General features: G+C 43.3%; 1 protein-coding gene across 1 annotated transcript in view; it reads left to right on the plus strand.

Moving 5' to 3' along the window:
* Positions 1-10,922, plus strand: part of LOC138952058 (vam6/Vps39-like protein) — a 121,567-nt gene extending 110,645 nt beyond the window's left edge. Inside the window, exons 24-25 of the mRNA XM_070323630.1 lie at positions 6,968-7,059; positions 8,739-10,922. Of these exons, the coding sequence (XP_070179731.1) occupies positions 6,968-7,059; positions 8,739-8,802 (156 nt within the window). The 3' untranslated portion in view covers positions 8,803-10,922. The remainder of the gene's footprint in view (positions 1-6,967; positions 7,060-8,738) is intronic.
* The last annotated feature ends 12,308 nt before the right edge of the window (positions 10,923-23,230 follow it).

The raw sequence follows: 23,230 nt of genomic DNA on the forward strand, positions 1-23,230 counted from the left end.
GTCAAGGTCACAGGAGCTCTTCAAAGTTGGATTGTATACATATTTTGAAGTGACCTTGACCCTGAACTATGGAAGATAACTGTTTCAAACTTAAAAATTATGTGGGGCACATGTTATGCTTTCATCATGAGACACATTTGGTCACATATGATCAAGGTCAAGGTCACTTTGACCCTTATGAAATGTGACCAAAATAAGGTAGTGAACCACTAAAAGTGACCATATCTCATGGTAGAAAGAGCCAATAAGCACCATTGTACTTCCTATGTCTTGAATTAACAGCTTTGTGTTGCATGACCTTGGATGACCTTGACCTTGGGTCACATGTATTTTGGTAGGAAAAATGTGTAAAGCATGTGAGTCGTATGGGCTTTGCCCTTCTTGTTAACACTTTCTCTCTGGTATATTTCATACACTGAAAATCTGGCTGTAAGTTTATCATTGTCTTTTTAACACCTCTCTAGTATGTTTCAAACACCGAAAATCTGGCTGTAGGTTTATCATTGCCTTTTTAACACCTTCTCTCTAGTATGTTTCAAACACTGAAAATCTGGCTGTAAGTTTATCATTGCCTTTTTAACACCTTCTCTCTGGTATATTTCATACACTAAAAATCTGGCTGTAAGTTTATCATTGCCTTTTTAACACCTCTCTAGTATGTTTCATACACTAAAAATCTGGCTGTAAGTTTATCATTGCCTTTTTAACACCTCTCTAGTATTTATATATTTCAACCATTGAAAATCTGGCTGTAAGTTTATCATTGCCTTTTTAACATCTTCTCTCTAGTATATTTCAAACACTGAAAATCTGGCTGTAGGTTTATATTTGCCTTTTTAACACCTCTCTAGTATATTTCAAACACTGAAAATCTGGCTGTAAGTTTATCATTGCCTTTTTAACACTTTCTCTCTATTATATTTCACACACTGAAAATCTGGCTGTAGGTTTATCATTGCCTTTTTAACACCTTCTCTCTTGTATATTTCAAACACTGAAAATCTGGCTATAAGTTTATCATTGCCTTTTTAACACCTTCTCTCTATTATATTTCAAACACTGAAAATCTGGCTGTAGGTTTATCATTGCCTTTTTAACACCTTCTCTCTAGTATATTTTATACTATGAAAATCTGGCTGTAAGTTTATCATTGCCTTTTTACCACCTCTCTAGTATATTTCAAACACTGAAAATCTGGCTGTAAGTTTATCATTGCCTTTTTAACACCTCTCTAGTATGTTTCAAACACTGAAAATCTGGCTGTAGGTTTATCATTGCCTTTTTATCACCTTCTCTCTAGTATAATTCAAACACTGAAAATCTTGCTGTAAGTTTATCATTGCGTTTTTAACACCTTCTCTCTAGTATTATTGAAACACTGAAAATCTGGCTGTAGGTTTATCATTGCCTTTTTAACACCTCTCTAGTATATTTCAAACACTGAAAATCTGGCTGTAAGTTTATCATTGCCCTTTTAACACCTCTCTAGTATATTTCATACACTGAAAATCTGGCTGTAGGTTTATCATTGCCTTTTTATCACCTTCTCTCTAGTATATTTCAAACACTGAAAATCTGGCTGTAAGTTTATCATTGCCTTTTTAACACCTTCTCTCTAGTATATTTTAAACACTGAAAATCTGGCTGTAAGTTTATCATTGCCTTTTTATCACCTTCTCACTGGTATATTTCATACACTAAAAATCTGGCTGTAAGTTTATCATTGCCTTTTTAACACCTCTCTGGTATGTTTCAAACACTTAAAATCTGGCTGTAAGTTTATCATTGCCTTTTTATCACCTTCTCCCTAGTATATTTCATACACTGAAAATCTGGCTGTAAGTTTATCATTGCCTTTTTAACACCTCTCTAGTATATTTCAAACACTGAAAATCTGGCTGTAGGTTGATCATTGCCTTTTTATCACCTTCTTTCTAGTATATTTCATACACTGAAAATCTGGCTAAAAGTTTATCATTGCCTTTTTAACACCTTCTCTCTAGTGTATTTCAAACACTGAAAATCTGGCTGTAAGTTTATCATTGCCTTTTTAACACCTTCTCTCTAGTATGTTTGAAACACTGAAAATCTGGCTGTAAGTTTATCATTGCCTTTTTAACACCTTCTCTCTAGTATATTTCATAAACTAAAAATCTGGCTGTAGGTTTATCATTGCCTTTTTAACACCTCTCTAGTATGTTTCAAACACTGAAAATCTGGCTGTAGGTTTATCATTGCCTTTTTGACTCACATGCGAAGCAAAAGTGAGTCTATGTACTCACCCGAGTCGTCCGTCCGTCCGTCCGGACGTCCGGACGTCCGGACATCCGTCCGTCCGTCCGGAAAACTTTAACGTTGGATATTTCTTGGACACTATTCAGTCTATCAGTACCAAATTTGGCAAGATGGTGTATGATGACAAGGCCCCAAAAAACATACATAGCATCTTGACCTTGCTTCAAGGTCAAGGTCGCAGGGGCCATAAATGTTGCCTAAAAAACAGCTATTTTTCATATTTTTCCCATTTTCTCTGAAGTTTTTGAGATTCAATACCTCACCTATATATGATATATAGGGCAAAGTAAGCCCCATCTTTTGATACCAGTTTGGTTTACCTTGCTTCAAGGTCAAGGTCACAGGAGCTCTTCAAAGTTGGATTGTATACATATTTTGAAGTGACCTTGACCCTGAACTATGGAAGATAACTGTTTCAAACTTAAAAATTATGTGGGGCACATGTTATGCTTTCATCATGAGACACATTCGGTCACATATGATCAAGGTCAAGGTCACTTTGACCCTTATGAAATGTGACCAAAATAAGGTAGTGAACCACTAAAAGTGACCATATCTCATGGTAGAAAGAGCCAATAAGCACCATTGTACTTCCTATGTCTTGAATTAACAGCTTTGTGTTGCATGACCTTGGATGACCTGGTCAAGGTCACATGTATTTTGGTAGGAAAAATGTGTAAAGCATGTGAGTCGTATGGGCTTTGCCCTTCTTGTTAACACCTTCTCTCTAGTATGTTTGAAACACTGAAAATCTGGCTGTAAGTTTATCATTGCCTTTTTAACACCTCTCTCAAGTTGTATGTTTCAAACACTGAAAATCTGGCTGTAGGTTTATCATTGCCTTTTTAACACCTTCTCTCTAGAATGTTTCAAACACTGAAAATCTGGTTAGGTAAGGAAGGTTGACGTGTTTGTTTCCGCAAAGGTCTCTGCTGTCAGCCTCTGGGAGTTAGTTTCAGTTACCGTACTTTCCGGGTCATAAGGCGCGACTTTTTTCCTCGAGTTCGACCCCTGCGTCTTGTATAACGAAGCGCCTAATCCGTGTATGAAATACGAAAAAAATCAAAGAGACCGCTTGAGTACCAGTCAAACAACTTGTGATAATGCATGTTTCAGCTACTAGGTACTGCCCTGCCTTTGATCTGGCCGCACACACAGATTTCCAGTCTGTTAAACTCGGTCACTGACCGGTCACTGACCCCGGTGCAGGAAGTGTTTCCTCTCTCAGATATGACAGGGGAACCACCTCTCATGGCAAAAACTGGGTCATTGACCCCTGGGAAGAAGGTCGTGTCTATAAACAAGGCCACCCAGCTATCACAATGCCTTTGATCTGGCCGCACACACAGAGCACACATATTTTCACTCAGTTAAAGTCGGTCACTGACCGGTCACTGACCCCGGTGCAGGAAGTGTTTCCTCTCTCAGATATGACAGGGGAACCACCTCTCATGGCAAAAACTGGGTCATTTTGGTGCGCCTTATCGGCCCCCTGCGTCCAATGGGTGACTGGATTACAATTTTTTTTAAAAAGAAGGGGGTGCGTCTTGTATAACGAAGCGCCTTGTCACCCGGAAAGTACGGTATACATACTGTCAGAATGGCCGTTCATTTCTCTAGGATATGTAGCAAAAAGCACCTTATTGTGTGTCATTTAGTGAATCAAGGACCACAGTTGAACCACACCCCCCCCCCACACCCCCCCCCCACACACACCCCCCCACACCCCACCCCCCCCCCACCCACACACCCACACCCCCCCCCCCCCCCCCCACTAAATTACAATCATTGAAGCGAAGTTCCTTGTATTAATCAAAGTAACTTAGGCTGAAAAAAAATGCACGCAAGTGAAAAGAACAGTGAAGTCTCCATCCAAAACAGTCCATTCTTTTGAGTTATCTCATCAAGCAATCTTTAATGAAAGCAAGAGAGAGAGATAGAGAGAGGGAGGGGGGGGAGGGTCCGTCTGGTCAACATACACTTAAAGGTACTGTCCTACCCGTGTAAATCATTGACTCGATCTCCATCTCAGATCTGACTTCTACATGACCATACCACCACAGGAACACATACTAAACATAAAGGTACTACCCTTCCTGTGTAAACTATTGACTCTCCATCTCAGATCTGACTTCTACATGACCATACCACCACGGGAACACATACTAAACATAAAGGTACTACCCTTCCTGTGTAAACTATTGACTCTCCATCTCAGATCTGACTTCTACATGACCATACCACCACGGGAACACATACTAAACATAAAGGTACTACCCTTCCTGTGTAAACTATTGACTCTCCATCTCAGATCTGACTTCTACATGACCATACCACCACGGGAACACATACTAAACATAAAGGTACTACCCTTCCTGTGTAAACTATTGACTCTCCATCTCAGGTCTGACTTCTACATGACCATACCACCACGGGAACACATACTAAACATAAAGGTACTACCCTTCCTGTGTAAACTATTGACTCTCCATCTCAGGTCTGACTTCTACATGACCATACCACCACGGGAACACATACTAAACATAAAGGTACTACCCTTCCTGTGTAAACTATTGACTCTCCATCTCAGATCTGACTTCTACATGACCATACCACCACGGGAACACATACTAAACATAAAGGTACTACCCTTCCTGTGTAAACTATTGACTCTCCATCTCAGATCTGACTTCTACATGACCATCCCACCACGGGAACACATACTAAACATAAAGGTACTACCCTTCCTGTGTAAACTATTGACTCTCCATCTCAGATCTGACTTCTACATGACCATACCACCACGGGGGGGGGGGGGGGGGGGGGGGGGGGGCTGGGTAGAAGATGGAGGGGGAGAAGAGCTGAAATATTGCACAGCGAATAAGAGACAATGAGATATGGCTGTCTCCAGCAGAGTGAACAGTCAGCAGTGCAAATAAGAGACGATGAGATAGGGCTGTCTCCAGAAGAGTGAACAGTCAGCTCTTTCTATGTCTGTGTTAGCAGTGTATCTGGTGTTGCCTTATCTGGCTGCCCCACTACACTATCTGCTGGTCTTCACACACAATGGGCCATTAACATTCCGGGATTTTGTGATGTCTATATCTCTCTCTGCTGACTCTGTGACCTCACCCTTTTTTATTCTTCCCCCTTATGTCTGTGACTTTTACTCTTCCTGTATAGGCTTGTAGGGGCTTCAGTCGATTACCCCCCCCCCCCCCCCCCCCACCTTCTTCATCACTGTATTGATTGCCCCCAATTTGGGTGAGCCCTAGCTACACACATCATTCCAGTGACCTTCAAGACAGTTTCTTTGGGCTTTTAATGGGTGTCTGTTTGTGTGTCCGTCTGCCTCTGTCTGTCTATCTTTCTCTGCCTGCCTGCCTGTGTCGGTCTGTCTGTCTGCCTGCCTGCCTGTGTCTGTCTATCTTTCTCTGCCTGCCTGTGTCGGTCTGTCTGTCTGCCTGCCTGCCTGTGTCTGTCTGTCTGCCTGAGTCTGTTTGTCTGTCTGCCTGCATGTATCTGTCTGTCTGTCTGTCTGTCTGTCCGTTTGCCTGTGTCTGCCTGCCTCTGTCTGTCTGTCTGTCTGTCCGTTTGCCTGTGTCTGCCTGCGTGTGTCTGTGTTTGTCTGCATGTCTGTCTGTCTGTCTGTCTGTGTTTGTCTATCTACCTCTGTCTGTCTGTCTGCCTGTGTTTATGTCTGTCTGGGTCTGTCTGTCCACCTGTGTCTGTCTGTGTTTGTCTGCCTGTGTATATGTCTGTCTATGTCTGTCTGTCCACCTGTGTCTCTGTCTGTCTGTCTGCCTGTGTTTATGTCTGTCTATGTGTGTCTGTCTACCTGTGTCTCTCTGTCTGTGTTTGTCTGCCTGTGTTTATGTCTGTCTATGTCTGTCTGTCTACCTGTGTTTATGTCTGTCTATGTCTGTCTGTCTACCTGTGTTTATGTCTGTCTATGTCTGTCTGTCTACCTGTGTTTATGTCTGTCTATGTCTGTCTGTCTACCCGTGTCTCTCTGTCTGTGTTTGTCTGCCTGTGTTTATGTCTGTCTATGTCTGTCTGTCTACCTGTGTTTATGTCTGTCTATGTCTGTCTGTCTACCTGTGTCTGTCTGTGTGCCTGTCTGCCTGTGTTTATGTCGATGATGTTCTTATTGTTACAGAATACAGAATACAGAATCTTTAATTGCCCAAGGTTGGGAATTTGTGATGACATTGCAGTTAAGAAACATTTCAATCCAGCCATATACACCAGCACACACATCATTTATACAAACTGATCAACAACATTAAGTTTAAAAACAACACTGGACAGCATGAGTATAAAAATACATTCACTAATACTAGCAGTATACACTCGAGCTTCCTCGCCTCAAGTCACACACACACACACACACACCCACACACAAACACACATACGCACGCACGCGCACACACACACGTCACTGCCTCATGCATTTTTATAACGTGACAGAAATCGCAGTCGCTGGTAGAAATAACAAAAATAACAAATTAAAACATAAAATGCCATAAACATGTATAGATCTGATGGTCAGCGAATTATATCACACACACACACACACACACACACACATACGCCTTTTTATAGATAAATATCACATTGTTACGCCATGATGGCAATGATACTGACGGCGATAACGTTGTGTTGTGTCCAGGTAACAGAACAGCGAATCCAGTACCAGAGGATACGTGTTGATGTCACCGAAGACACCTTTTGCCCCACCTGCAAGAAACGCATTGGTGAAAGGTAAGGAAAACGTGAAACTTATGTGAAAGGTATGGAACAGGTGAGGTGTGAAAGGTAGGGAACAGGTGAGGTGTTAGTGAAAGGTAGGCAACAGGTGAGGTGTCAGTGAAAGGAAGGGAACAGGTGAGGTACCAGTGAAAGGAAGGGAACAGGTGAGGTGTTGGTGAAAGGGAGAGACCCGTGAGGTGGTAATGAAAGGCGGGGGGGGGAGTGTTGTTAGTAAAAGGGAGGGAACTTGTCTAATGCAAAGAGTATTTTTCATTGGCTCACCTGAGTAGTCAGTGAGTCATAGTAAAGACAGGGGTTGTCTGCCTTGAACTTGAATACTCCACTAAATGTGTTGTTTGTCTTGACTGCCCGCTGGCCTTGAACTGAATACTCCACTAAATGTGTTGTCTGTCTTGACTGCCCGCTGGCCTTGAACTGAATACTCCACTAAATGTGTTGTTTGTCTTGACTGCCCGCTGGCCTTGAACTAAATACTCCACTAAATGTGTTGTCTGTCTTGACTGCCCGCTGGCCTTGAACTGAATACTCCACTAAATGTGTTGTCTGTCTTGACTGTCCGCTGGCCTTGAACTAAATACTCCACTAAATGTGTTGTTTGTCTTGACTGCCCGCTGGCCTTGAACTGAATACTCCACTAAATGTGTTGTTTGTCTTGACTGCCCGCTGGCCTTGAACTAAATACTCCACTAAATGTGTTGTCTGTCTTGACTGCCCGCTGGCCTTGAACTAAATACTCCACTAAATGTGTTGTTTGTCTTGACTGCCCGCTGGCCTTGAACTGAATACTCCACTAAATGTGTTGTTTGTCTTGACTGCCCGCTGGCCTTGAACTGAATACTCCACTAAATGTGTTGTCTGTCTTGACTGCCTGCTGGCCTTGAACTAAATACTCCACTAAATGTGTTGTTTGTCTTGACTGCCCGCTGGCCTTGAACTAAATACTCCACTAAATGTGTTGTTTGTCTTGACTGCCCGCTGGCCTTGAACTGAATACTCCACTAAATGTGTTGTTTGTCTTGACTGCCCGCTGGCCTTGAACTGAATACTCCACTAAATGTGTTGTCTGTCTTGACTGCCTGCTGGCCTTGAACTAAATACTCCACTAAATGTGTTGTTTGTCTTGACTGCCCGCTGGCCTTGAACTAAATACTCCACTAAATGTGTTGTTTGTCTTGACTGCCCGCTGGCCTTGAACTTGAATACTCCACTAAATGTGTTGTTTGTCTTGACTGCCCGCTGGCCTTGAACTGAATACTCCACTAAATGTGTTGTTTGTCTTGACTGCCCGCTGGCCTTGAACTGAATACTCCACTAAATGTGTTGTTTGTCTTGACTGCCCGCTGGCCTTGAACTAAATACTCCACTAAATGTGTTGTCTGTCTTGACTGCCCGCTGGCCTTGAACTGAATACTCCACTAAATGTGTTGTCTGTCTTGACTGTCCGCTGGCCTTGAACTAAATACTCCACTAAATGTGTTGTCTAGTCCATCCGTGTCATCGTTTTCATAAATATGAAGGTGCAGTACTGTCTTCTTTTTTTTTTAAACTTTACACATCATGTATTTGTGTGGTTTAAAATACAGATTCTTTTATTTCAGTATTTGCTGACTGTCACACCATTTTCACCCGTCTGGTTTGATGCCTGCGTTTTTTTTCCTCTGTTGTTTCAGTGCTTTCTACTACACTCCGGAGGGATCCATCTACCATTACTCCTGCTACAAAGGGACCAAGTGACATTTGTGTGTGATGTAGCAAACAGCTTCAGAGTCTGTGATGGCACACATTTGAATCAGTCACTGGAGCAAACAGCTTCAGAGTCTGTGATGGCACACATTTAAATCAGTCACTGGAGCAAACAGCTTCAGAGTCTGTGATGGCACGCATTACGAGAGATGTGTGAACGTTTACAGGCTGAGCAGCGCGTGTACATGCGATGAACTGTGTGAACAAGCACATCGTGTACATACGAGTGAATTAGTGAACATCTGTTGACATTTTTGTTTACCACTATATTTATATAAAATATCAACAAAGATTGTATTTGTGTTCTTGCTGTTGGGTGTGTGTATGCATGTTTGGTTTTGATTGTTGTTTTTGTTGTTGTGTTTTTGGGGGGTAGGGTATAGTCAATGTCAATTTATCATGTGAAATTGCTATTTGTCACATGCTTCTGAAACATTGCCGACATGTCACTGTTTCCAAGACAGGTGCATGTATTCTGCTCTACAGAATTTACAGGGTGGTAAAAAAAAGCGCCCTATTTTCTATTTGATCTCATTTTTGACTGCGAAGAGAGATTTGGAAAATGTGTTCACGAAACAATAGCAAAATGATGGTAGATTGTGTCTTGCAAATTTGGTAGAAACTGGTCTGTCCTTTGTAGTTAATAATATGCTCTATCTAGGCTCCTCTTCGTAGAAGAACTGCTGCAACACGAACATTGAAATTGTCCATGACTCGTCCAATCAGTGTCAGCTGTCAGCTGGTATGCGCCTGATTTCCCTTCTGATGTCGTCCTACAGATCTGCCAGGGTCTGGGGATTGTTGCCGTATATATCCTGTCCTTGAGTTACCCCCACAGAAAGTAGTCTGGTGGGTTGAGAGGTGACGTCCCCATTCGCCCCGGCCTAACTCGCCGCTTCCCATCTCGCCGCTTCCGAACTCGCCGCTTCGCATCTTGCCGCCAATTATCTTGAGTTTTGCAAGAGAGGCGATTCGCCCCCTCCCATCTCGCCGCCAACACACACACACACACACACACACACACAAATGCGTTGCAGTTGGTGACAAAAGGAAAAATTAAAAATGCGAATGTGCAAGTCAAAGAGGTGGCTGCATTTGCCACAAAGGTAACGATAATTACAATTGCACACATATACTGTAAAAAGTAACGTTAATTAAAAATGCGAGTCCTACAGGTGACGAGAAATAGCAATTGCCATTCATTTTTTCTCCGGTCTTTTTGTCAATTCTAAACTGGAACTCGTTGTCAAAAATACATTTTCCTCCCCGACTGGTGGTCGCGACCTGGAGAGCCATGGTTGTGAAGTGACTTTCACAAAACAAACTCAGGAAAAACTCGGTTAAACGTGTCAAAATTGTTTAACCTGTTTTGCACGAGAAACGTCAAAAAGTCAACTTCATCGCATGGGATACGGTACACTCAGGACAAACTCAGGTAAACGTGTTATTTTTTTATAACCATGTTTTGGACGAGAAACGTCAACTTCCATCGCATGGATACACGGGGGCGAGTTGGCACTGCTTGCGGGGGCGAGATGGCACCCTTGGCAATTTGAAATCAAGTACACCGTAAAGTCGGCGACTACAAAGCAGCGGTGAGATGGGCGGGGGCGAGTCGGTACCTCGCCGGTTGAGATCAGGGGAGTAGGGTGGCCAAGGGAAGTCAGTGCGTCGTGAAATGAGTATCACCAGTGAAGAGGCACCTGGATTGAGCATTAGTGGATAATGTGTGGCTGGAAGTTTATTGTTACGTTATTATTTTGTTAGAATGTATATGTATTTGATGTTGAAATAATATGGCTTTATTCATAGTAAAAATGTAAAACACAGAGAGCATACTTTACTATGTTCCGCGCTATAAAAGCTGTCATTATTATTATTATTATATTATCAACTACTAACGACAGACCAATTTCTACCAAATTTCCAAGACATAATCTCTCATAATTCTGCTATTGGTTGGTGACTGTTTTTTCTAAATTTCTCTTCACAATCATTAATGAGATAAAAAATAAAAAATAGGGCACTTTTTTGGGACCACCCTGTAACTCTTGTATGGAATGTATTTTATTATTGTTTGAAGCATAATGAAGTACATCGTACAAACACTTCTACCAGTCTTCTTCGTCTTCAATTCGTTTGTTGCTATTGTTGCAGTTTTTGTTGTCATGTTGTTATTGTTGCCGTTGTAAACCATTTTACTTTATTCAAGATGGGTGGGTTTGTTTGCAGCACACTCACTTGCACACACACACAATGACACACACGCACACACACATACACATAGACACACACGCTCACACACACACACACACATACACAATGACTCACACACACACATACAATGACACGCACACGATGACAAATACACACACACACACACAACCATACACATGTACGCACAAACACACACATACACACACATACACACAACCAGACACATGTACGGATACACACACACACAACCAGACCGGCACATGTACGCACACACACATATACACAACCACACACATACACACACACACCAGACACTGATTATTATCGGGTTATAATCGATTGTACTGCTGTATGCATCAAAAACAATTAATTTTATGTACCCGAGTGCCAAATGTGACTTACCCTGATCACGGGGTCAAATAATAACTGAGTGTCCCTTTCTCTCCAAACTCAATCAAAACAAACTGACACAGGTTAAATTACCAGGTTCTTTTATTTCCATATGATGGTGAGGGGAAATGTGTGGGAAAACAGGGGTTTACCTTCAATACAAAACTTCCAATGTGTTCTACTCTCTAAAACTAAAACAAACCAAAACTATACTCTAGATCCTCACTCTAGAACCATACTCCAGAACTATACTCTAGAACTATACTCCAGATCCTCACTCTAGAACTATAGTCTAAAAATTCAAAAGACCCGATGAAACTCTAATTAAAATCTAAACAAACGAAGTCTAAAAAACCCAATCTAAAAACAATCCCCCAAAAAACCAATCTAACAAAACCTAATTAAAACCTCGTCTCCTGAACCTAACTGAAATCTAAGTGAACCCCTCTAACGAAACCTAACTGAACCGCTCTAACGAAATCTAACTGCACCCCTCTAACGAAATCTAACCGGCTGCACCCCTCTAACGAAACCTAACTGAACCCCTCTAACGAAACCCCGTCGCACACTCCGCCACTCTGCAAATCACAGAATGCACGTCATAAGCATACATAAACAACTGAAAAATTTCAACCACCACAAAGTAAATCCTTTAACAACAACAAAACAAAACATCATTCCTTCCAAATAACATGCCTACAATACAGTTCTCTCAAACACTCAAACGGTTTTCTAAAACATTCAATAAACAAAAGTTTTCCCGAACATTCAACTCACAAAACAATCTACTTGAACATTCAAATAAATCCTCCCAAAGCAGGTCACAACCCGCATACTTTAACGCTGTTTTACCCATTATATCAAAAGAATAGCATATATGAATGACATACCCGTCTCAACAAAGTCACGTTACTGTTCCCTTGCTTCTCGTAGCAAACCTGCCACGCGACCGCTCACTGGACACGTCTCTTGAACTTGAACTTGAACTTGCGATGTTTAAGGCCTTAGGCCTGTTCATCGATCCTGTCGAATGGTACTCCAATAACACTTTTTTGGTGGCATGCGCGGGCGGTTATTGGTAGCACGTTGGCGAGAATTTCTCTGGTCTGTCTGCCCAGAAATTGCCCAGCCTTCCTTTGAAACTGTTCACTGATGGTGCTGTCACAACTGTGCTGTTTCTGGCAGACTGTTCCAGTAAGGAATCACCCTTTCTGCGAAGAAGCAGCTCCGAACGTTCAGCCTACAAAATGGTTTATACAACTTGAGGCTGTTTCCTCTAGTGTCTTTGGTTTCGGCCAGCTGGAATTTCGGGTTGCCTGTGTCGTAGATCCTTTGCATGTACTTGTAGAGGTCGATCATGTCACCTCGGAGACGCCTGTGTTCGAGACTGGGTAGTTTGAGTATGGCTAGTCGTTCTGGATAAGTTTTCTCACTTAGAGAGCTGATATCAGTTTGGTAGCCCTTCTCTGCACGTCCTCTATTTCCTTGCACAGCAGTTTCTGCTGTGGTTGCCATACTGAATGTCCATATTCAAGGATTGGCCTGGCAAGACTCTTGTAGAGTTGTACAAACACCTCCCTATCCAGATGCTCAAACGATCTCCTGATGATGCCTATGGTTTTGTTTGCCTTCGCAGTTGCTTGTGCAACATGTCCCTTGAAACTCAGGCGATTGTCTACAAGTACACCAAGGTCTTTTTCCGTTTCGCTTTCTTCTAGAGTGATGCTAAACCTCCTCACCACTTTCGGATCTCCCTTTCATGTGTTCTGTTCGAAGCACCAGCGAAAACTAAGTAAATGCCCCAACCCACAACATCCCGCGTGCCTACGTCACAATGTTAAAACAAATTCAACTCAGTGGGGTGTCGGGTACCGAAAAGCGATCATTTTACCTATGCAAATTAAAGGATCGGCTCTTCCGCCAGACCATTTCAATACAGACAAAACACAGTCTCGGAAACCTTAGTGGATCCCCCCGATAGGTTTAAATCCTCGATAGCACAGAGGTACCACGAGTTCACAAGTTCAAACGGATGCGCAAAAGTACATGTGTACCATAACTGTCGTCGGTCACAAGCTCACATCTAATCAGATGATTGTTAAATTATAAGGCTTTACATCAAGTTTGTTTAAGGTGTTACTAATCTGATCTCAACTTAAAGGCACAGTAAGCCTCCCGTAAACCATCACAGATACTGTCAGGCTTTTACACACAGTACAAACACCCTTCCATTTGAACGCTCACCAAACGGGAACATCCTAGGTGCCCTCCGTAAAGAGCGAGCAATTTTCAAAGAATTTATTTTTGCGTGGGTTATCTTACCCCTGAGCCATCGTGAACCCGTGTGATCAAGTTTCCCTTTTTCACAATGTAGTCGTCAGTTAGTAATTTGAATGCGACTCGCTGTCAGCTTATCTGCAATAGCACGTTATTAAGTACCTCTGACTATGCACGAAACAAACGGCTGTGGTTCACAAGAACTCTAGCGATGGCTTTTGACTGTTCAGAGGAACTGGTGATATATATAGGCAGTATAAACCGTCGTCTGCTATGAGAACCACGACCTTGCGTGACCTTGCTTCCGGGCTTTTCTTTTTTCAAACTTTCAAAACTTCGAATTGTACTGATCTTGTCTTGATGAAAAAAGAATTCTTTTATGATTTAAGAATGTTTGTGTAACAATTAGCTGTCAATTTATTATTTAGATTTTAAAAGTTAGGTCTAGCGCCAAAACGCACCACGGTCCGATTGTCTATGACACAATCCGCACAATTAATTCTTTGAAAATTGCTCGCTCTTTACGTAGGGCACCTAGGATGTTCCCGTTTGGTGAGCGTTCAAATGGAAGGGTGTTTGTACTGTGTGTAAAAGCCTGACAGTATCTGTGATGGTTTACGGGAGGCTTACTGTGCCTTTAAATAAAAACAACAGTAGCAGACTAAATTTGCTTTGTACACGGCGGTCTAAAGATGAAAACTAAGCCCCCCCCTCCCCCCATCCGCCAAAAATATGAATATGTGCTCGATATAAATTGCATAAAAAAAAAGATTAAAAAAATCCCTGCGCTTAGAACTGTACCCACGGAATACGCGCGATATAAGCTGTGAAGAAAATCACGAATAACACTAACAGGCAAAGTTTGATAGTGATATCCTCCACGCTTTTAGAGCGCTAACCAGAGATAATAGAGTGACATAGTGAAGTGTGGTGCACGTACTGTGAATTCAGCTCACTGACCGAGAGAGTTGATGTGAATCGCAACGAAGATATCGTTACACTTAACCACTGTCCAGCGACAGGGAGGGGTTGTCACAGGAATCGACCGGGAGAAAGGAAGCCCGAGTAGAGCACTTAACAGGTAAATGGAATAAGCATTTGAATACCGTTAATGTTTATCGCATAAGTTGAATCGACTAACACTGTAACTTTAAACATAGCAGACAGATATCTAAGACAAGATGTCCGCTATTTATGTTGTGCAGTGCGTCGTGTAACCGGTCGGAAAGGCAGATAGTGTCCAGATGACAGAATGAAGGATCTGAGAAGCCGCCGGAATATCACGCCAATAGACCCGCATAGCTGAGATTCGACGGGATTTCTAGAAGCTAGTGCACGGTTATTTTTGTCCGTAGAGTGGGACCATAGTGGTCACAGGGCGGTAGAAACTGAGTAGACCGAGGTCACCAGTAGCAGGAATTAGTAGTAACATACATTTCCTAGTGAACAGCAATAGACGCTGTGTAATTCTGCGTATGACCAGAATTAAAATATGTCTACAATATCTTAAAGGCAGAGTAAGCCTCCCGTAAACCATCACAGATACGGTCAGGCTTTTACACACAGTACAAACACCCTTTCATTTAAACACTCACCAATTGAGAACATCCTAGGTGCCCTCCGTAAAGAGCGAACAATTTTCAAAGAATTTATTTTTGCCGGCGTGGTTTATCTTACCCCTGAGCCATCGTGAACCCGTGTGATCCAGTTTTCCCCCTTTTCACAATGCAGTCGTCATAGTTAGTCATTTGAATGCGACTCGACGTGAGCTTATCTACAATAGCACGTTTTTTTATGCACGAAACAACGGCTGTGGTTCACAAGAACTCTAGCGATGGCTTTTGACTGTTGAGAGGATCGGCGATTTGCACTCGATAAACCGGCCGTCGTCTGCTACGACCCTTGCGTGACCCTGCTTCCGGGCTTTTCTTTTTTTAAACTTTCACAACTTCGAATTGTTCTGATCTTGTCTTGATGAAAAACGAATTCTTTTATGATTAAAGAATGTTTGTGTAACAAGCTGTCAATTTATTATTTAGATTTTAAAAGTTAGGTCTAGCGCAAAAACGAGGCGCCGTTGTTGTTAACGGAACAAGTCTACGAAAATAAATTCTTGGAAAATGTCTCACGCTCGACAGAAAGCAGCCAGGATGTTCCCGTTCGGTGAGCGTTCAAATGGAAGTATGCTTGTACTGTATTTAGACGCTCGGGGAGCTCTGTGATGGTTTACGGGAGGCTTACTGTGCCTTTAATTACTTAAGAGATAAGGAATATTTAGTAGACAGAGTACCATTGTCCGGGGTCACTGAAGCGTAACAATGATTGCGAACGCTCGCCGAGAATGGTCTAGGAAACGGGGGTTTGCGGGGAGCATTCTGGAGCATTCTGTAACGTATCTGAGAGGTGGCACGCCAAAAACTATTGCACTGTACTGAGCTTTCCGGTTGACTCTCTCTCTCTCTCTCTTTCTTCCTTTCTTTCTCTCCCTTTCTTTCTCTCTCTCTCACTCTCACACACACACACACACACACACACACACTAACACTGTGTGTATTTGTATGCGCGCGCACGCGCGTGTGATTGTGTGAGTATGTATGTGTGTGTGTGTGCGTGTGTGTAGTAAGTGTGTGTGTTCGTGTGCGTGTATGTGTGCCTGTGTGTGTGTGCGTGTGTGTGTGTGTGTGTGTGTTGTGAGTGGGTGTGTGTATGTGTGCGTGTGTGTGTGTACGTGTGTGTGTGTGTGTGTTTGTGTGTGCGTTAGTGTATATGAGTGTCTTTTAAGGGTGGTGTGTGTGTGTGAAAGTATATGTTCGTGTGTGTGGATGTGTGTCTGTCGGGGGTGTGTGTTTGAGGTTGTGTGTGTGTGTGTGTGTGTGTGTGTGTTCCTGGGTGAATATATGTGCATGTGTGTGAGAGGGTGTGGGTGTGGGTGTGTGTGTTGCTTGTTTCATGAGATCGAACTTATGATTGAAAAGGCGAGAGAAGAATGCGTGCATAAAGTGACCCTTGCGGCTTATTGTGATATAAAGGCATAAGAGAGAAAGAACTCTCTCTCTCTCTCCCTCCTCTCTCTCTCTCTCTCTCACTGTCTCTCCATTTCTCTGTGTCTCTGTCTCTGTCTCTCTGTCTCTGTCTCTCTCTGCTCTGCCTCTCTCTCTCTCTCTCTCCCTTCCCCACCACCTTCCTATTTCCGTGTAATGAATTGTGTGGGTGTATTATTTTGCTTGTGTGTGTTTTGGTAGTAAAATACGCTACTGCATGTCTCATTATATTTAGTCAAGTTTTGACTAAATATTTTAACATCGAGGGGGAATCGAAACGAGGGTCGTGGTGTATGTGCGTGTGTGTGTGTGTGTGTGTGTGTGTGTGTGTAGAGCGATTCAGACTAAACTACTAGACCGATCTTTATGAAATTTGACATGAGAGTTCCTGGGTATGAAATCCCCATACGTTTTTTTCATTTTTTTGATAAATGTCTTTGATGACGTCATATCCGGCTTTTCGTGAAAGTTGAGGCGGCACTGTCACGCCCTCATTTTTCAACCAAATTGGTTCAAATTTTGGTCAAGTAATCTTCGACGAAGCCCGGACTTCGGTATTGCATTTCAGCTTGGTGGCTTAAAAATTAATTAATGACTTTGGTCATTAAAAATCTGAAAATTGTAAAAAAAAATTAAAATTTATAAAACGATCCAAATTTACGTTTATCTTATTCTCCATCATTTGCTGATTCCAAAAACATATAAATATGTTATATTCGGATTAAAAACAAGCTCTGAAAATTAAATATATAAAAATTATTATCAATTTTTTTTTCCCCAAATCAATTTAAAAACACTTTCATCTTATTCCTTGTTGGTTCCTGATTCCAAAAACATATAGATATGATATGTTTGGATTAAAAACACGCTCAGAAAGTTAAAACGAAGAGAGGTACAGAAAAGCGTGCTATCCTTCTCAGCGCAACGAATACCCCGCTCTTCTTGTCAATTCCACGGGCACTGCCTTTGCCACGGGCGGTGGAGTGACGATGCTACGAGTATACGGTCTTGCTGCGTTGCGTTGCGTTCAGTTTCATTCTGTGAGTTCGACAGCTACTTGACTAAATATTGTATTTTCGCCTTACACGACTTGTTTTGTATTTGCTGCAAGATCGCGTTTTCTGCTTTTTTCACGAGATCGGACCGAGTCAAGTTTGAAAAGGCTGACGTCCACAAAAAGTCAGAGCGAGAAGAATGTGTGCAGATAGTGACACTTGCAATGAATATCTGCGTGCAATGAAGTGTGTGGGTGTATTTGCGTGTGCGTATGGCAATGGCTGTGTGTGTGTGTGTGTGTGTGTGTGTTTGTGTGTGTGCGTGCTTGTTTGTGTTTATGTGTGTATCACTGTTGGTTTATGTTAATGTATATGTTTATGTTTATGCGCGCGTGTGTATGTGTGTATGTAAACATATGTGTGTGTGTGTGTGTTTGTGTGCTTGTGTGTGTGTGTGTGTGTCTGTGTCTGTGTGTCTGTGCGTGTGTGTGTTTGTCTGTGTATGTGCGTGTGTGTGTGTGTGTGTGTGTGCATCTGTGCGTGTGTGTGTGTGTGCGTCTGTGCGTGTGTGTGTGTGTGTGTGTGTGTGCCTGTGTGTGTGTGTGTGTGTGTATACGCGCGCGTGTGTGCGGAAGGGGGGCGAGAGAGAGACAGATACAATACAATACAATACAATACAATAACTTTATTAATCTCTAAAAGAGAAATTACATTGCTGAGCGTTTGTGTCCGTAATAATAACATACATAACACATTCAAAATAAACATTTGTTCTTTGTCCTGAGAAAATATAGCACATTGGTTATCACATAAGAAAGTATATTAAAAATAAATTAACATGCATTCACCATCAACAATGCACAAAAGAAAGTCAGCACCTTGCCGGTTATCACATGTTGTCTAAGATTAAGAGAGTAGAATGCAAAACAAAATCAACAATACTGAAACAATACAGAACACTGACCCCGTGCATCAGAGCGACAACACCAGCATCTACCGCCCCACCTGAGAATTGAAGATGTGAATTGCAGATGGAATGAACGAATTTCTGTAGCGTGTGGATCTTGCGGTTGGTTGTCTGAATCTGTTGCTCCTGTCTGTCCGTCTACTGTCAAATTCCGGTCTGAGTGGGTGCGAGTCGTCAGCCAAAATCTTCTGTACCTTGTCAGTCAGTCGTCGTTCATATGTTGATGTGAAATTGTCCTGCTTCCTCCCTACCACCCCACTTGCTTTCCTGATGAATTTATCTAATCTATCCCTGTCTTGCTTGTTGATGTTGCCACCCCAACACACGGAGCCAAAGTACAACACACTATTGCACGTTGAAGTGTAAAATAATAATAAAGTGTATTTATATTGCGCCTATCCCTTACAAAAAACAAAAATATTTGGCTCTAAGCGCATTACAACATGTGAAGGACTTGGTACAATCAAGTCTGACAAGTACAACAGCACAATATACAGTCGGTCTCTTAGGTAAAAGCAGCTTCGACAGTTAAACACTTCTACTAAAAGATCCTCTAACAATTTACAAACATAGTTAAAGAACATCGAGTTAATAGGAATTAAAAAAAAAGGTTCTTATAATAAAACTATCTAGCGAACGACGAAGAAGAAGAAGAATAAAACTATCAATGTCAATGTATAACAAGTCATTCAACGTAAATGGCCAAAGAACAACAATAAAACAATGGTGATAAAACAGTTATACTCAATGGCTAATAACGAGGCAGAGTTAAATAGTATCGACACAAGATTAAAACAAAACATATTTCTGGAGACGAATTAACAACAATAAAGCAATGGTGATAAAACAGTTTTACTCAATGGCTAATAGCGAGGCAGAATTAAATAGTATCGACACAAGATTTAAACTAAACATATTCCTGGAGACGCATTTAATAATTATACATGTATCAAATAATCAATGTACAAAATACAGCCCTCGCAAGCAACCCGCCCCCAGCCGGCCCACAGCGCGCTACGATGGCAAGCGACCCCTCTCCTTAATGTGGCAAATACTGAACAGTGCACACAACCAATTACTCGCATATACTCGTGTCGCTCACTCGCACACACACACAAACACACACACGGACAACATCGAATCACTCGCACAGGCTAGGGGTTGAAGTATTCCCGGAAGAGGTGTGTTTTTAGAGAGGACTTGAAGGAAGGGAGAGAGGTAGAAAGGCGGACAGACATGGGCAGAGAGTTCCAAATAGAGGGAGCTGTGTAGGTAAAGGCGCGCTTGCCGAAAGCGTTCAGTTTGACGCGTGGGACAACAAGGTGCCCTGCGTCAGCGGATCTGAGGTTGCGTGTGGGGACGTGTGGCTTTAAGAGCGAAGACAGGTAAGAAGGGGCAGAGTCTTGAAGGCTACGGTAACACAGGGTAGCTATTTTATATGTAATGCGTGCTTTGATTGGTAGCCAGTGAAGGGTCATGAGGAGAGGGGTGACATGGTCGCGCTTGCGCTTGCGCAGCACAAGACGTGCTGCATTGTTCATGATGCGCTGTAGGCGGTCTAGCTTGGCGTCTGGGAGGCCGGCTAGGAGCGAGTTGCAGTAATCCAGTCTCGACAAAATAAAAGCCGAAACCAGTGTCTTGGTTGCGTCGAGGGAAAGAAGGTGTCTGATTTGGCTAATCCTCCGCATTTCAAGAAAGGCGGTTCTGCAGAGTGAGTTGATGTGGGCGTCCATTGACAGGTTACTGTCAAGGTGGACACCCAGGTTTTTTACTTTGGTGCTGAATGTGACTGTGGTATCAGAAAGGGTAAGACTGGATGTTTCTGAAAGAAGCTTTAACTTTGATTGTTTGCCAACTGGCATGATCTCTGTCTTATCATCATTCATCTTGAGCTTGTTGACTGTCATCCACTGTTTGATGGAATCGCTGCATGATTCTATTGACTGCACTAACTCTGTAAACTGTTTGGTGTGTGCGGATTTTTGTAGTTGAGTGTCGTCTGCGAACATGTGGTACAGGACATTGTGGTGCTTTATGACTTTGCTTAACGGCTGCATGTACATAGTGAATAACACTGGGCCTAACACAGATCCTTGTGGGACACCATACTTTAATATGGTGTCCTCGGAGTGCTTATTCTGGATCACAACAGCCTGAGTGCGTCCAGTCAGGTAGGAGCAGAACCACCCCAGAGCCGTGCCTGTTATGCCGAATGTGGTGTTCAACCTTGCCAGCAGTATATCGTGGTCAAGGGTGTCGAACGCTGCGGATAGGTCCAACAGGGCCAGAAGCGAAACAGAGCCGCTGTCACAAGCAGTGAGAAGATCATTCGCTACCTTAAGTAGGGCTGTTTCAGTGCTGTGATCTGCGCGGTAGGCGGACTGTAATGGTTCAACCATACCTGTCTTAGCGAGATGCTCTGACAATTGGGCCAAAACAACTTTTTCAAGGACTTTCGAAACAAAAGGCAAATTGGAGACAGGGCGGTAGTTCTTGAAAGTGTTGATGTCAAGGTTAGCTTTTTTCAGGAGGGGAGTGACTACTGCATGCTTAAAAGAAGGGGGTACTTGACCGGATGTGAGGGATTGATTTATGATGTCAGTAATGACAGGGAGTAATTCCTCTAGACACTCATTTAATAGCTCTGAAGGAATTGGGTCGAGAATACAGGATTTGGGTGGAGCTTTTTCAATGATCTTCTTCACTTGTTCTTTAGTGACAGGAGAAAAATCGGTGAGGTGGGCGCCGTGAAATGGCGCATGCTCTGGATGCCCAGGAGCAGCATCAAGCTCGACTCGGATCTTCTCGATTTTTTCGGCAAAAAAGTCCCCAAACTTATCTGGAAGGTCATCAAGAGGGACGGAGTTTGGTAGCTTTTTATTTTGAACTTTACCGAGGAGCTGCCCTGTGATCAGAAAGAGTTCTTTGCTGGAGGTGCTGTTCTCGATTTTCTGAGAAATAAACTGGTGTCTGTTCTTATCCACCATCTCTTTGACGGCCTCTCGGTGAAAAGTAAAGATTTGCCTGTGGACCGTGAGAGCCGATTTCCTCCACTCTCTCTCAGCACGACGCCGATCTTGCTTGGCTGTGGAGACCTCCGGCGTAAGCCAAGGTGCCGAGGGTCTGTCGGTGACTGTGCGTGTGGTGAGAGGGGCGTGCTTGTCCAGAATCCGGCGCAGGTCGCTGTTGTAGCTGGACACGAGGTCATGTCTGTCTAACTGGAGTGCTCTGACGTCATCCTTCAGTGCTGCCATGTCGATCCGCTTCATGTTGCGCGAGGTGACGACTCGTCTGGCAGGGCCTGGCTTCTGAAGGTCGAAGCTGAAAGAAATGACGAAGTGGTCGGAGATCAGCATGTCCTGCACAATCAGGTCTGAGACGCCGACGTCCCCGCCGACCACCACCCAGTCAAGGGTGTGTCCACGACGATGCGTCGGCCTGTCTACCAGCTGGGACAAGTTGAGAGTGGGGAGCAGTGTTTTCAGCGTGTTAGCGTTCAAGTCCGACTGTGAATCATAATGAAGGTTGATGTCTCCGACAACTACAAGATTACAGTGCAAATTGGCGTATTCGTCTAAAAGCTCTGTGAACTCAGCCAAAAACTGCGGAGTAGATAGTTTGTTCTTTTTATTGGGGGGAGGGCGGTATACACAAAGAAATGTGAGGTCTTGATTGCAATGACGGATTTTAGTCTTGCACAGTTCAAACGAAAGAAAATCAAACCGTTCAAGCGAAATGTCTACGCAGTCGCGCAATGAAGTGCGATAGAGCACGGCCAGACCACCACCCGCGCCAGTCAGACGTGGGCAGGAGTGGAGGTTGAAGCCCGGGGGAGTCATCGCTTGCATCAGGGGCTCGTCGCCGACCTCTCTAAACCAAGTCTCTGTTATGAAGACTAAGTCCGCTTGGCTATCGTGTATCAGGTCCGCTAGCTCGGTCGTTTTGTTGCGGCACGACTGGGCGTTCAGGTAGCACACCTTGAAGTGTTTGGAATCATCCCCCTGCTTTGTGGGGAGTGTGCGTTTGATACTAACTAGATTTGATCTGTTAATACATTTTTGGCTATGTGCCACGGCTCGTGTGCCTGTGGATGCGATAGTTTCTATTTTCATTGTCTTTGGAACGTGTGTGATGTCAGGTTGGTTTATCTGAATCATGTTGGATAGGTTACGCTTAGATTGTCTTTGATACAAGTGCATGCCATCGTTAAAACACATGGTACTGTCAGGCGCCTGTGCAACACTCGTAATGACTGGAATGTGTTTCTGTCGTCTGCTACCGGCCCGTACCCCTCTCACCGTTTTTCCAGGAACTATTCCAAGCTGTCGGCACCGCTGAAGCACAACCGGAGACAACCGTAGCGACGCATAGGGTCGGGGCCCGGTGGTCAGTGCCACTGCACAACACTCAGCGACGTTCACAAGCATGGCTGTCGAGTGGACAGGCCTACTGTCACTGTCACACCGCGTCAACACAATGGCCGACAGAGAGGCCGCGGCAAACAGACACTTGTAGACGGCGATCAGCATAGC

The sequence above is a fragment of the Littorina saxatilis genome, linkage group LG17 (assembly GCF_037325665.1).
Source record: "Littorina saxatilis isolate snail1 linkage group LG17, US_GU_Lsax_2.0, whole genome shotgun sequence".
Classification (NCBI taxonomy): Eukaryota; Metazoa; Mollusca; class Gastropoda; order Littorinimorpha; family Littorinidae; genus Littorina; species Littorina saxatilis.